The 15266-nt window shown below is 35.4% G+C and overlaps 1 protein-coding gene across 1 annotated transcript in view; it reads right to left on the reverse strand.

Annotated features, from left to right (window-relative positions):
• Window positions 1-14080, reverse strand: part of LOC148952166 (uncharacterized) — an 81007-nt gene extending 66927 nt beyond the window's left edge. Inside the window, exon 1 of the mRNA XM_089089633.1 lies at window positions 13927-14080. Within this exon, the coding sequence (XP_088945759.1) occupies window positions 13927-13984 (58 nt within the window). The 5' untranslated portion in view covers window positions 13985-14080. The remainder of the gene's footprint in view (window positions 1-13926) is intronic.
• Between the last annotated feature and the right edge of the window lie 1186 nt (window positions 14081-15266).

The following is a 15266-nucleotide window of genomic DNA, read 5'->3' on the forward strand; positions in this document are numbered from 1 at the left end:
CAGAGACACAGACACAGAGACACACACACAGAGACATACACTCAGAGACACACACAGAGACACAGACACAGAGACACAGACACAGAGACACAGACACAGAGACACACACACGGAGACACACACACAGAGACACACACACAGAGACACACACACAGAGACACACACACAGAGACACACACACAGAGACTCAAACAGACACACACACATAGACACACACACACATAAACACTGATACACACACAAACAAAGAGACACACACACAGAGACACACACAGAGACACACACACAGAGACACACACACAGAGACACAAACACACACACAGAGACACAAACACAGAGACGCACACAGAGACACACACCCAGAGACACACACACAGAGAGACAGACACAGAGACACACACACAGAGACACACACACAGAGACACATAAACAGAGACACACATACAGAGACACACACACACACACAGAGACACACACACAGAGACACACACACAGAGACACACACACAGAGACACATACACAGAGACACACACACAGAGACACATACACAGAGACACACACACAGAGACACACACACAGACACACACACACAGAGACACACACTCAGAGACACACATACAGAGACACACACACACACAGAGACACATACAGAGACACACATACAGAGACACTCACACAGAGACACACAGAGACACACACACAGAGACACACACACAGAGACACACACACAGAGACACACACACACAGACACACACACACACACACACACACACACACACACACACAGACACACACACACAGAGAGAGACACACACAGACACACACACAGACACACACACACAGAGAAACACACACACAGACACACACAAAGTGACACACACACACAGAGGAAAGCACACAGAGAGACACACACAGAGACACAGACAAAGAGACACACATACAGAGACACACACACACAGACACACACACAGGGACACAGACACAGATACAAACACACAGAGACACACACACACAAACACACACACAGAGACACACACACACAGACACACACACAGAGACTCACATGTTCCTTTAGTACCTACGCAATTAGGCTTAAATGAAGATATTTATGCAGAGTTTCAACTAGCTATGGCTAGGTTTGCTAAAGACAAGCTATTTTCGTGTGAAAACACACAAAATCATAAAAAATTTTCAATGTTCCTTAAGTACCTACACAATTAGACTAAAAATGAAGATATTTATGCAGAGTTTCAATTAACTATGGCTAAGTTTACTAAAGACAAGCTATTTTCTGGCGAAAACACACAGACTCAGAAAAAAAATGTTCTATATTCCTTTAGTACCTACGCAATTAGACTTAAATGAAGATATTTATGAAGAGTTTCAACTAGCTATGGCTAAGTTTGCTAAAGACAAGCTGTTTCTTGTGAAAACACACAAAATCAGAAAAAATGATCAATGTTCCTTTAGTACCTACGCAATTAAATCCCCGCTCGTTTGGAAAGGTGCCAAGGAAAGGCATACAAATAGCATGTAGTTTCAAAACGTGTTTAATCACGTTTCTTGAATGAAGTATCTGTACTGTATATTCAAGAGGTGAAATCAATAAAGAGCTTGTTACTCACTTACAAATATTTTTTATAATTTCTTGAATGAAATTTCCGTATTGTGTGTATCCAAGAGTTGACTTCAAGAAAGAAATTGTTACTTACTGAGAATTTTTTCATAATTTCTTGAATTAAATTTCTACATCGTGTAGCTAAGTGAAAATTTTTTGTTATAAAGAAAAAAAAAAACTACTTACTTGAGATTTTTTCATAATTTATTGAATGAAGTATCTGTAATGTATATCTAATATTTTAAATTAATAAATATTTTTTTAATTGCTTAAAAATTTATTCATAATTTATTTAATGATATTTAAGTTGTGTGTATAAAAAAGTTAACTTCAAGGAATAAATGGTTAATAAATGAGAATTTTTTCATAATTTCATTAATTTAATTTCTACCTCGTATATCTAATTCGGTAAAACAATGAAGTTCGTTACTTACTTCGAATTTTGTCATAATTTCTTGAACGAAATGTCTTTTTTGTTTGTCCAACAGATAAATTCAAGAAAGAATCTGCTACTTACTTGCAATTTTTTCATAATTTCTTGAATGAAATTTCCGTATTGAATATCCAAGAGTTGACTTCAAGAAAGAAATTGTTACTTACTGAGATTTTTTCAATAATTTCTTGAATTAAATTTCTACATCATTTAGCTAAGTGAAAATTGTTTGTGATAAAGAGAAAAAAAAGTTACTTACTTGCGATTTTTTCATAATTTCTTGAATGATTTTCTGTATTGTATATCCAAGAGGTGAAATCAATAAAGAGTTTGTTACTTACTTACAAATATTTTCATAATTTCTTGAATTAAATTTCAGCATTGTGTATTCAAGAGATGAGTTCAAGACATACATTTCTACTTGCTTATAATTTTTAAATGGTTTATTTAATCAAGTTTCAACATTGTGTAGCTATGTCATAAAATTCTTGACTAAACTTTCAATATTGTGTATCCATGAGCTGACTTAAAGAAAGACCTTGATTCGTAATTAGACTTTTTTTCCTAATTTCTTGAATTAAATTTCTACATCGTGTAGCTAAGTGAAAATTGTTTTTGATAAAGAGAAAAAAAAGGTACTTAATTGCGATTTTTTCATAATTTCTTGAATGAAGTATCTGTATTGTATATCTAAGAAGTGAAAACGAAAAGAGATTGTTACTTACTGACAAATATTTTCATAATTTCTTTAATGAAATTTCCGTATTGTGTATCCAAGAGTTGACTTCAAGAAAGAAATTGTTTTTTTTCCATAATTTCTTAAATGAAATTTCCGTATTGTGTATCCAAGAGTTGACTTCAAGAAAGAAATTGTTACTTACTGAGAATTTTTTCATAATTTCTTAAATTAAATTTCTACATCGTGCATCTAAGTCATGAAAACAATAAAGAATTTGTTACTTACTTGGAATTTTGTCATAATTTCTCGAACGAAATGTCTTTTTTGTTTATCCAGCAGGTGAATTCAAGAAAGAATTTGCTACTTACTTACAATTTTTTACTAATTTCCTTAACGAACTGTCTTTTTCATTTAGCCAGGAGGCGAACTCAAGAAAGAATTTACTACTTACTTAAAATTTTTGATAATTTCTTAAATGAAATTTCTGTATTGTGTATCCATGAGGTAACATGGGTGTGTTACCTATTTACAATTCCTTCTTAATTTCTAGAATTAAATTTCAGTATTGCCCATCCAATAGGAGAAAACAATAAAGACTTTATTACTGACTTGCGATATTATTATGATTTCTTGAATTAAATATATGTATTGTGTCCAGGAAGCGAATTCAAGAAAGCTATTGTTACTTACTTACAATTTCTTCATAATTTAATGAAATGAGTAAAACTATTCTAAAGAATAAAGACGGGTTAAGCTTAAAGATATTTATTGCTTAAACGTATTAACATATTTTTGAAAGAATTTGCTACTTACTTACAATTTTCGATAATTTCTTAAATGAAATTTCTGCATTGTGTATCCATGAGGTAACTTCAAGAATGAGTTTGTTGCTTACTTAGAGTTTCGTCATAATTTCTTGAATGAAATGTCTTTTTTTATTTATCCAAGAGGCGAATTCAAGAAAGAATTTGTTCCCATGTGTCTGACAATAGATGTATGCAAATTCCTTTTCTTACATCTCCGACGTTTTATTAGACATTCTAAACGTTTGATATGCTAGCTTACTCTAAAAATAATGAACACATAACAATGTAATGCATAATATATTTTTAATGAAATAATGCTATGTAGAATATTAATACAAAAAATATATTACGATACATTATTAATATCAATGATTAACTTTGGACATTTTGAATCTGTTCCATAAAATAGTTCACCATGTTCTCTCTTGATATTATAGCTATTGTCTTCTCTTAGTTCGTAATCAGTAGAATAATCATTATTCCATTTTGAGTCACACACAAATTTTACTGGTGTCTCATCAACAGGCTCAATATGCTTTTCGTCTTTGGTATTATTTGGTTCATTGACTGTTTGATCAATGGCAGTAACGTTTGCTGGTGCTTTTTTTTTCATCGATTCATCTTTATATTCCATCGTGATATTTCCTGACAATGCCCTTTTTATTTTTCTGGCAATTTCACTGTCTATTATCACATTAAATTTACACAGGTAACAGTTTCGGCACGTAGAAAAGATATGGTTTACGATATTAGTAGAAGAGTATGCCTTTCTTTTATTGATCTTCTGTTGAATTCTAATACCCGAAAGCTGACTATTTGTTGTATCAGTATATAATGTGAAAACTGCAACAGTAGCAAGGAGTTTTCATCTATCATCAAGGATTATTTTTATGTTGGCATTCTCTTTGAGTGCAATCATCTCTGGAGATCTCAATCTCGCATAAACAGAAACATAAGAGTTGAATTTTTTAGGTATTCCAAAGAAATTTAATTCCTTACTGTCATGACAATGCATGCATACATTTCCAATAGTGCTACCACCTGTACTTGTTTAGAGTTTAAATACTTCTCTTTGTCAGCATTCAATGCTAAAATAACCTTGTTATGTAAACACACTTTCTTAAAATGCTCCATCTTCACTTTTTTTTAAAGATATGACTTATGTGTTTATCGTTCCACTGCGTAAAAAATACTGATTTAATACATGCAATAGATTAGGTAGTGTCAATAACCGGTCATAGAATACCTGTGGGAAAGTCACTTCGTGTCTCTGACCAATCACAGAGCACAATTGTTAGAACTGTAAGCCTATTTTGACATTTTAAGTTATGTACAAAAAGAAAAAAATAAATAAAGTTGAAAAATTTCGAAGTTTTAAAAAAAGTTTGAATTAAACACTTTTAGGATATCGAGTGTCTTTACTGAAATTATTTGAAAAAAACTACGTTTTCTAAAGAGTTAAAGAGGCTGAGTTACAAGGTCGAACCTTAAAACGTACAGGGATTAGGAGGCACAGATGGGGCTGCCGCCCCCAAACCCCCGCTTTCGCAGCCTTTAAATAAAAAAAAGTTTTTTAAACTGAAAGTAAGGAGCGACATTAAATCTTAAAACGAACAGAAATTATTCCGTATATGAAAGAGGCTGTGCCCTCCTCAACGCCTCGCTCTTTACGCTAAAGTTTTTATTGTTTAAAAAAAGAGTTGTGAGAAAGTCAAACTTTAGCGTAAAGAGCGAGGCGTTGAGGAGGGCACAGCCTCTTTCATATACGGAATAATTTCTGTTCGTTTTAAGATTTAATGTCGCTCCTTACTTTCAGTTTAAAAAACTTTTTTTTTATTTAAAGGCTGCGAAAGCGGGGTTTGGGGGCGGCAGCCCCCCAACTGTGCCTCCTAATCCCTGTACGTTTTAAGGTTCGACCTTGTAACTCAGCCTCTTTAACTCTTTAGAAAACGTAGTTTTTTTCAAATAATTTCTGCACGTTTTTGTACAGTTTATTACTTATTATTGCTTGACTAACTGTTAGCTGATCGTGTCAGGAGTTGAAGTTGGGGGGCTGCCGCCCCCCAAACCCCCGCTCTTGAACATTCTTGTGTTAAGGCTTTTAATTCCTGAATACTCAAATCACGTCGTACAGGGTGCCTCCTAATCCCTGTACGTTTTAAGGTTCGAACTTGTGACTCAGCCTCTTTAACAGCCCCCCCCCAACTGTGCCTCCTAATCCCTGTACGTTTTAAGGGTTGACCTTGTAACTCAGCCTCTTTAACTCTTTAGAAAACGTAGTTTTTTTAAAATAATACACATAAAAAGGTTAGACATGCTTTGTTATGAAATTTGACGCGCAGATATTTTCATAACAAAGCATGTCTAACCTGTTTATCTGTATTATTTGAAAAAAACTAAGGTTTTTCGTAAATGTAAATTCGGGGGATAATTTTTTCGGTCTGAAAATATCAAAAGGCCCTAACAGGTTGAATTCTGCTTCGAATAAGCCCTCATTCAACCGGATCCGTTGCCAACTGTGTCCTGTAGGCGTGGCTAAGAAAAAAAAAGAAATGATGATGAATTTTAACTGGCTATATTTGGTTTTTTGAAAACAGGTTGGATTGAGCTGAAATTTCGAGAATAAGCTCCCGGGCCTTCGGCAAACCTACCCTCTAAATTTCAGCCCAATCGCACAACGTTAAAGGGGGGCTGTGATGGGAGGGTCCAAACTTCCGGCCCAGTTTACCCCATGAAGATAAAGTCGGAGGAGGATGAAATTTTGCAAGTTTCTTAGTTTGAGCTTGGGCTACAAAATGCGATTACCGCCGTCTCTCTGCGACCTCTAGGACCTGAAATCGCTTAACATTGTGGTGGGTCGCCTCTTTATAGAGGCACAAGTGTGCCTCCTTGATACACATAAACAGGTTAGACATGCTTTGTTATGAAAATTGACGCGCAGATATTTTCATAACAAAGCATGTCTAACCTGTTTATGTGTATTATTTGAAAAAAACTAAGGTTTTTCGTAAATGTAATTTCGGGGGATAATTTTTTCGGTCTGAAAATATCAAAAGGCCCTAACAGGTCGAATTCTGCTTCGAATGAGTCCTCATTCAACCGGATCCGTTGCCAACTGTAGCCTGTAGGCGTGGCTAAGAAAAAAACAGAAATGATGAATTTTAAGTGGCTATATTTGGTTTTTTGAAAACAGGGAAGGAGTGATCGGATTGAGCTGAAATTTCGAAGATAAGCTCCCGGGCCCGAGGAGGATGAAATTTTGCAAGTTTCTTAGTTTGAGCTTGGGCTACAAAATGCGATTACCGCCGTCTCTCTGTGACCTCTAGGACCTGAAATCGCTTAACATTGTGGTGGGTCGCCTTATTATAGAGGTACAAGTGTGCCTCCTTGATTATTGCTTGACTAACTGTTAGCTGATCGTGTCAGGAGTTGAAGTTGGGGGGCTGCCGCCCCCCAAACCCCCGCTCTTCAACATTCTTGTGTTAAGGCTTTTAATTCCTGAATACTCAAATCACGTCGTACAGGGTGCCTCCTAATCCCTGTACGTTTTAAGGTTCGAACTTGTGACTCAGCCTCTTTAACAGCCCCCCAACTGTGCCTCCTAATCCCTGTACGTTTTAAGGGTTGACCTTGTAACTCAGCCTCTTTAACTCTTTAGAAAACGTAGTTTTTTTTCAAATAATACACATAAACAGGTTGGACATGCTTTGTTATGAAAATTGACGCGCAGATATTTTCATAAGAAAGCATGTCTAACCTGTTTATGTGTATTATTTGAAAAAAACTAAGGTTTTTCGTAAATGTAAATTCGGGGGATAAATTTTTCGGTCTGAAAATATCAAAAGGCCCTAACAGGTCGAATTCTGCTTCGAATGAGTCCTCATTCAACCGGATCCGTTGCCAACTGTGGCCTGTAGGCGTGGCTAAGAAAAAAAAAAGAAATGATGAATTATAAGTCGATATATTTGGTTTTTTGAAAAAAGTGAAGGATTGATCTGATTGAGCTGAAATTTCGAGGATAAGCTCCCGGGCCCTAGGAAAGCTTAACCTCTAAATTTCAGCCCAATCGGACAACGTTAAAGGGGGCTGTGGTGGGAGGGTCCAAACTTCCGGCCCAGTTTACCCCATGAAGATAAAGTCGGAGGAGGATGAAATTTTGCAAGTGTCTTAGTTTGAGCTTGAGCTACAAAATCCGATTACCGCCGTCTCTCTGCGACCTCTAGGACCTGAAATCGTTTAACATTGTGGTGGGTCGCCTCTTTATAGAGGCACAAGTGTGCCTCCTTGATTATTGCTTGACTAACTGTTAGCTGATCGTGTCAGGAGTTGAAGTTGGGGGGCTGCCGCCCCCAAAACCCCCCGCTCTTGAACATTCTTGTATTAAGGCTTTTAATTCCTGAATACTCAAATCACGTCGTACAGGGTGCCTCCTAATCCCTGTACGTTTTAAGGTTCGAACTTGTGACTCAGCCTCTTTAACAGCCCCCCCAACTGTGCCTCCTAATCCCTGTACGTTTTAAGGGTTGACCTTGTAACTCAGCCTCTTTAACTCTTTAGAAAACGTAGTTTTTTTTCAAATAATGCAAATAAACAGGTTAGACATGCTTTGTTATGAAAATTGACGCGCAGATATTTTCATAACAAAGCATGTCTAACCTGTTTATGTGTATTATTTGAAAAAAACTAAGGTTTCTCGTAAATGTAAATTCGGGGGATAATTTTTTCGGTCTGAAAATATCAAAAGGCCCTAACAGGTCGAATTCTGCTTTGAATGAGTTCTCATTCAACCGGATCCGTTGCCAACTGTGGCCTGTAGGCGTGGCTAAGAAAAAAAAAGAAATGATGATGATGAATTTTAAGTGGCTATAGGCTATTTGGTTTTTTGAAAACAGGGAAGGAGTGATCAGATTGAGCTGAAATTTCTCGGATAAGCTCCCGTGCCCTAGGAAAGCTTAACCTCTAAATTTCAGCCCAATCGGACAACGTTAAAGGGGGGCTGTGGTGGGAGGGTCTAAACTTCCGGCCCAGTTTACCCCATGAAGATAAAGTCGGAGGAGGATGAAATTTTGCAAGTTTCTTAGTTTGAGCTTGGGCTACAAAATGCGATTACCGCCGTCTCTCTGCGACCTCTAGGACCTGAAATCGCTTAACATTGTGGTGGGTCGCCTCTTTATAGAGGCACAAGTGTGCCTCCTTGAAAAGAAGAAAAACCACACGGAATCAGGCAACAGAGTCTCTCAAACCCCGTAAAGTTATTTTAAAAGATAAAAGAACTACTTATTTAGAACAAATTTTTCGTTTTTAATGACAACCAAGTAGAGACAAGCCACACTGAATCAGGCAACTGAGTCTCTCAATTCCTGTAAAGCTCTTTTAAAAGATACAAAAACTACTAATTGAACCCGAAAATTTCGTTTTAAATGACCACTAAGTAAAGAAAAACTACTCGGAAACCGGCAACTGAGTCTCTCAATCCCCGGAAAGCTCTTTTAAAAGATACAAAAAATACTTATTTAACACAAAAATTTCGTTTTTAATGACCACCAAGTAAAGAAAAACCACACGGAATCCGGCAACTGAGTCTCTCAATCCCCGTAAAGCTCTTTTAAAATATACAAAAATTACTTATTTAACAAAAAAATTTCTTTTTTAATGACCACCAAGTAGAGAAAAATCACACGGAATCAGGCAACTGAGTCTCTCAAACCCCTTAAAGCTCTTTTAAAAGATACTAAAACTACTTATTTAACACAAACATTTCATTTTTAATGACAACCAAGTAAAGAAAAACCACACGGAATCCGGCAACTGAGTCTCTCAATCCCCGTAAAGCTCTTTTAAAAGATACTAAAACTACTTATTTAACACAAAAATTTCGTTTTTATTGACCACCAAGTAAAGACAAACCACACGGAATCAGGCAACTGAGTCTCTCAAACCCCTTAAAGCTCTTTTAAAAGATACAAACACTACTAATTTAACAAAAAAATTTCTTTTTTAATGACAACCAAGTAAAGAAAAACCACACGGAATCTGGCAACTTAGTCTCTCAATCCCCGTAAAGCTCTTTTAAAAGATACAAAACTACTTATTTAACACAAAAATTTCATTTTTAATGACAAAAAATTAAAGAAAAACCACACGTAATCAGGCAACTGAATCTGTCAATACCCGTGAATCTCTTTTAAAAGATACAAAAACTACTTATTTAACACAAAAATTTAGTTTTTAATGATCATCAAGTAAAGAAAAACCACACGGAATCTGGCAACCGAGTATCTCAAACCCCGTAAAGCTATTTTAAAAGATACAAAAACTACTTATTTAACACAAAAATTTCGTTTTTAATGACCCACCAAGTAAAGAAAAACCACACGGAATCAGGCAACTGAGTCTCTCAAACCTCTTAAGGCTCTTTTAAAAGATACAAAAACTACTTATTTAACACAAAAATTTCGTTTTTAATGACCACCAAGTAAAGAAAAACCACACGGAATTAGGCAACTGAGTCTCTCAGACCCTGTAAAGCTCTTTTAAAAGATACAACAAATGACCAACAAGTAAAGAAAAACAACACGTAATAAGGCAACTTATTCTCTCAATCCACATAAATATATATTAAAATATACAAAAACTACTTATTTAACACAAAAATTTCGTTTTTAATAACCACCATGAAAAGAAAAACCACACGGAATCAGGCAACTGAGTCTCTCAAACCCCTTAAAGCTCTTTTAAAAGATACAAAAAACTACTTATTTAACACAAAAATTTAGTTTTTAATGAACACCAAGTAAATGAAAACCACACGGAATCAGGCATCTGAGTCTCTCAAACCCTGTAAAGCTCTTTTAAAAGAAACAACAAATGACCACCAACTAAAGAAAAACAACCCGGAATCAGGCAACAGAGTCTCTCAAACCCAGTAAAGCTCTTTTAAAATATACAAAAACTACTTATTTAACACAAAAATTTCGTTTTTAATGACCACCAAGTAAAGAAAAACCACACGGAATTAGGCAACTGAGTCTCTCAAACCCTTTAAAGCTCTTTTAAAATATACAATAAATGACCACCAAGTAAATAAAAACTACACGAAATCAGGCAACTGAGTCTCTCAAAATCCTTAAAGCTCTTTTAAAAGATACAAAAAGTACTTAATCAAAACACAGATTTATTTTTTAATGGCCGCCTAGGAAAGAAAAACCACAAGGAATAAGACAACTGAGTCTCTCAGTCACCTTAAAACTCTTTTAAAAGATACAAAAACTACTTAATTAACACAAAAAGTTAGTTTTTAATGTCCACCAATTAAAGAAAAACTACACGGAATCAGGCAACTGAGTCTCTCAAACCCAGTAAAGCTCTTTTAAAAGATACAACAAATGACAACCAAGTAAATAAAACCTACACGGAATCAGTCAACTGAGTCTCTCAAATCCCTTAAAGCTCTTTTAAAAGATACAAAAACTACTTATTTAACACAAAAATTTCGTTACTCTCGTGGAACTCAAGCCCCATTTAACTCAACCCCCGTGCTCCTGCTCCCCCCCTGTAAGTAAAATCATAGTGACCGTTGAATGATCAAAAGAATATAACTGTGACACGCTAAACTATGACAAAGCACTACTCTCGTGGAACTCAATCCCCATTTAACTCAACCCCCGTGCCACTGAACCCCCGTGTAACTGAACCCCTGTATAACCAAAACCCCCGTCTAAATGTACCCCCTTTAACTGAACTCTCATGCAACTCAACCCTCCAAGCAACCCATCTCCCTCAAAACACTTTTCAGTCATTTCTCGTTAAATTGACAATACGCTCCAAAACATCACTTGTGTATTATACAGTACATAATCATGGCATCTCCTCGAATTCACAAATCCCATTACCCCCTTTTTTTGCAAAGGTTAATCAAACATCTTCGATTGTAAAAGCATTAAAAAATTTTCCACTCACTAATAACCCCTTTTTTGCAAATGCTAAACAAGAAAAAAAAACTGTCTGCTTTTCAAAAACTTGTCCGTTAAAACTCGAAACAAGACGCGCTGGTTTTATAATACAGGTTTAATTAATTGCATAAATCTCTTGGCAAAGATGTAATGACCTCTAGAATAGAATTGCCTACCAGAAAAACCGGAAGGAACATAAAGTCGTAGAAGTATAAGGTAACATACTACTGTTTATTAATAGTTGTTTGATCGATCTCAGCTTAGTTCTCAGCTCAGTAGTTGGGTTTTTCACCACAGATACCTCTGGCTGACTATTTATTTGTATCCCTGTTTTTTTTTTGTGATGATCATGATGAAAATCGGTGCTGATTTTGTAAATCAGCGCCGAAAACTAGAAAATTTTTCAAGCTCAAATTGACACCGATTTCTTTTAAAATCGGCGCTGATTTGGAAATTAGTTCCCGAAATCAGCTACGTGTGCCCAGCCCTTTACCCCAAAATTCCGAGACTAAAAACACAATTTTGTTATTTAAGACAAAGTAGACAAATGATATTATTAAATAGAAAAAAAAATCCAATTGAAATCTGGAACTACTATTTTGTATTTATTATTTGAAGAAATAAAAAGCTACAGATAGAGGGAAAGAATTGAAAATAGGCCTACTAGTACTACTACGAGCATCTCAGTGCAGCACCAAATCACCTGAGGCCAACACAGCTACGCACGCTCCTCCTCCGTCGCAATCTATTCAAGGCCTTCCTCTTTAGACCTCCAAGAACTTTCCATTTTATCTTGTATCTTTCCTTACGACATCGTCCCGCCCCATTTGGGGGCGACCTGCTTTTTGTTTGGCCTAAAGATATCTCTAACTTCAAAATAACTATATTTAAAAGAACTAATTTGCCAGACTATCCGCACCTGGGCCCTTATTATTTTTTAATCCTTTTAGTACTGTCATTAATTCTTCCTCAAAAAATAAATCTTCCTTCACATGCAAATTTATCCATGGCCTCCAATCTATACCTTTTTAATTAATATATTAATGCTTTCTCCACTTTCTTTACATTCCCTTTATTTTCCTATGATCTATCAATAAAATAATTCTTGTACAAGCCCGCCCTCCCCTCTATTAAACATAAAATTTTTGTACTAATAATCCTAGCTACGTTTCTAACTTTCTTCCATAAGACACCATCAGCAACTTCACAAACTATTGTACCAACATTATTTCATCCATCTTCTAAATTCTCAAATTATAATCTCTCCAATTTAGTATTCAACTGTTCCTGGAAAGTTTCTCTCATATTGTTATCCTGAAGTCTGCAACGTCATAGCATCCCGGGAGATAAATGCCCTTCCTAAATTTCACCTTTAGATTAACTCTAGACACTTTAACTTTAGAATAACTACAGGGGATCTTTACTTTTAACATCAATAACAACACTTCTATATATCCTAGTATCTTGCATCGATCCTGCTAGCCTTCGGTTTACAATAACCTAATCAATAAGGTTAGCTATCTTACCATCATATGAATATCTTGTTAATTTATGGGCCGTTTTATGGCCCATGGCGGAAATGATATCCTATGCAAGTGTTTACTAGCTAACAGAAAGCTGAACATAATAGTATGTTCAATGTACCAAAACAAATTACATAATTTAGTTAATAAATTTAGCTAATAATTGTAATTTTTGCATATTTTTCTGATTAGATTTTTTGAAATTGTTCCTATAAAAACTTAAAGCCTATATTTCCCTTTCCTACCAAATTATGAAACTGTCAGATACTCCCTTTTGTCTGAATATGGTCATATGTCTTTTTTTAAGCTAACAATCAACGCTGGTGGTTGCAACTTTTTGATGAACGCATCGCCTATGTAATATTTCACAATTGGGTGTGATCAGGTGTAGGGACAGTAAAGAGAAACAAAGAGTGCAAAGAAGCCAATAACACCTATCTTAAGAACAAAAATAAAGAAACGAAACTAAAACAGGGTAAACTAAATCTATGCGGATGAAAAAAAGTAATGAAGAACAATACTGCAAAGAGGGACTAAGGGGAGAAAAGGGAAAAAATGTATACAGTCGAAAGAGAACGTAGAAAAACCTAAGTGTAAAGATCCAAACACAATTACACATGAGTTGCATCGTCAAAACTAGAATGTATCGGTCATAGAATTTTGTCATCGTTCACTATTTTTTTCTTTTTTGTTCTTCATTACTTCAGTTGATGGATCAATATTTTCTTTTCAGATTTGTTAGGTATAGAGGCTTTAATGAGTTTCAAGCTAATTATGAATAAATATCTTTTATTCTGATATTTGAACAAATAAAAAATAGAACGACATTGCTGTCTAAATTATATTGTAATATTCATTAAAAAAATTATCTAATTAACCTCAATTAATCTCGTAGCTTACTTAAATAGAACTTACCATAAGTCGACACGGCCAAAATTCCAACGAGAAAAGTCAAAACTGCAACACCTTTCATATCGTCCACTTAGTCTTCTAAATGGTCAAACCGAGTATTGGGAATATGTAGAACTGAACAAACAGATAAGATAACGCAAACTTTGAAATTTTATGTCAGGAGCCTATCGCAATCTACATGAGAGATTAAGAGACCTTTATTGCTGGAATGTTTATTTTTCCAACTAACAGATTGTCTACACAAAATTTTCGAAAAGCAACGCCGCACACTAAGGACTAGAATTAAACGATATAATTAAAATGCTCTCATTTACAACAGTCACATCAACACAGCTATTATGCTAATACATAAATTAAATATTGCCAATGGTGAATACGGCACGAAAATAAACGGAAGTGTTATTAAACAGCTATATAAGTACTAACTATGGACCAGTTGATCAAATTGACACTATTGACAATGCCCAGGCAATATGAAAAACTCCCAAACGATAATTGGGTTTTAAACAAGGTCTGAGAAACAATATTTTACAATTACTGGGCACTAGAAGTAATGCCAGAAGTAATCAATATATCCATAGCATATAAAAATAAATACAAACAATTAAAACAAGCAATACCATATTTCAATTTTCGACGTTTCAAAATGTTATATCAGTTTACACAGATCTCACTTGCTATTTTCTTCTTGAAACACACTAGCGAGCGAAAGCCTCACATTATGGTATTCCAATATTGTGCCCCTTAATCCTAAACAGCGAAAGAAGCTTTCTAACAGACTTGAGAGTCACAGGGTAAAAATCTATGAACGCACTAACGACCAGGCTGAGCTCGATTAAGCTTGAAAGGGAAGCCAGTTTAGTTACAGGGCTGTTGACTGTGGTGGTGATTTCAGGGGCTTATTCCTAGCCTTTTATTGTTTAAGAATGATTACAGGTTTTAAAATAGGTATTTACAAACTGTTCCTAAACTTTGCAAGTCAAAAAAAAAAAAAGAAAAAAAAAAAAAATCATAGACAGAGGCAGATACAGAATTTTTGGATGCGTGGGGGGAGGGGAGGCTCTAATAATTTTGCGACATTTTTCACATTTTGTCATTTTCCAAAAGGATCGCCGACTGGTGGAGTAGATTTTTTTAAGTCGTTTTTTCTCGATAAGTCTCGGCCTCAGATTTGAATGAAAACTGCAACACAGATTAATTGTAGCCAAGCAAAAGGACGGGGGTGCTAACTGCATGTGTAGATTTCCCAGTACAACTTCTATAGTTCCCTATCAATTAAACTGAAAAACAATAGCTATCCATTGAACTTTTTCTTTCAATGCCTAGACTGTTTGAACTTCCCC

The sequence above is a fragment of the Artemia sp. Qi Xiang Cuo genome, chromosome 5, assembly GCF_049724085.1.
Source record: "Artemia sp. Qi Xiang Cuo chromosome 5, ASM4972408v1, whole genome shotgun sequence".
NCBI classification, from domain to species: domain Eukaryota; kingdom Metazoa; phylum Arthropoda; class Branchiopoda; order Anostraca; family Artemiidae; genus Artemia; species Artemia sp. Qi Xiang Cuo.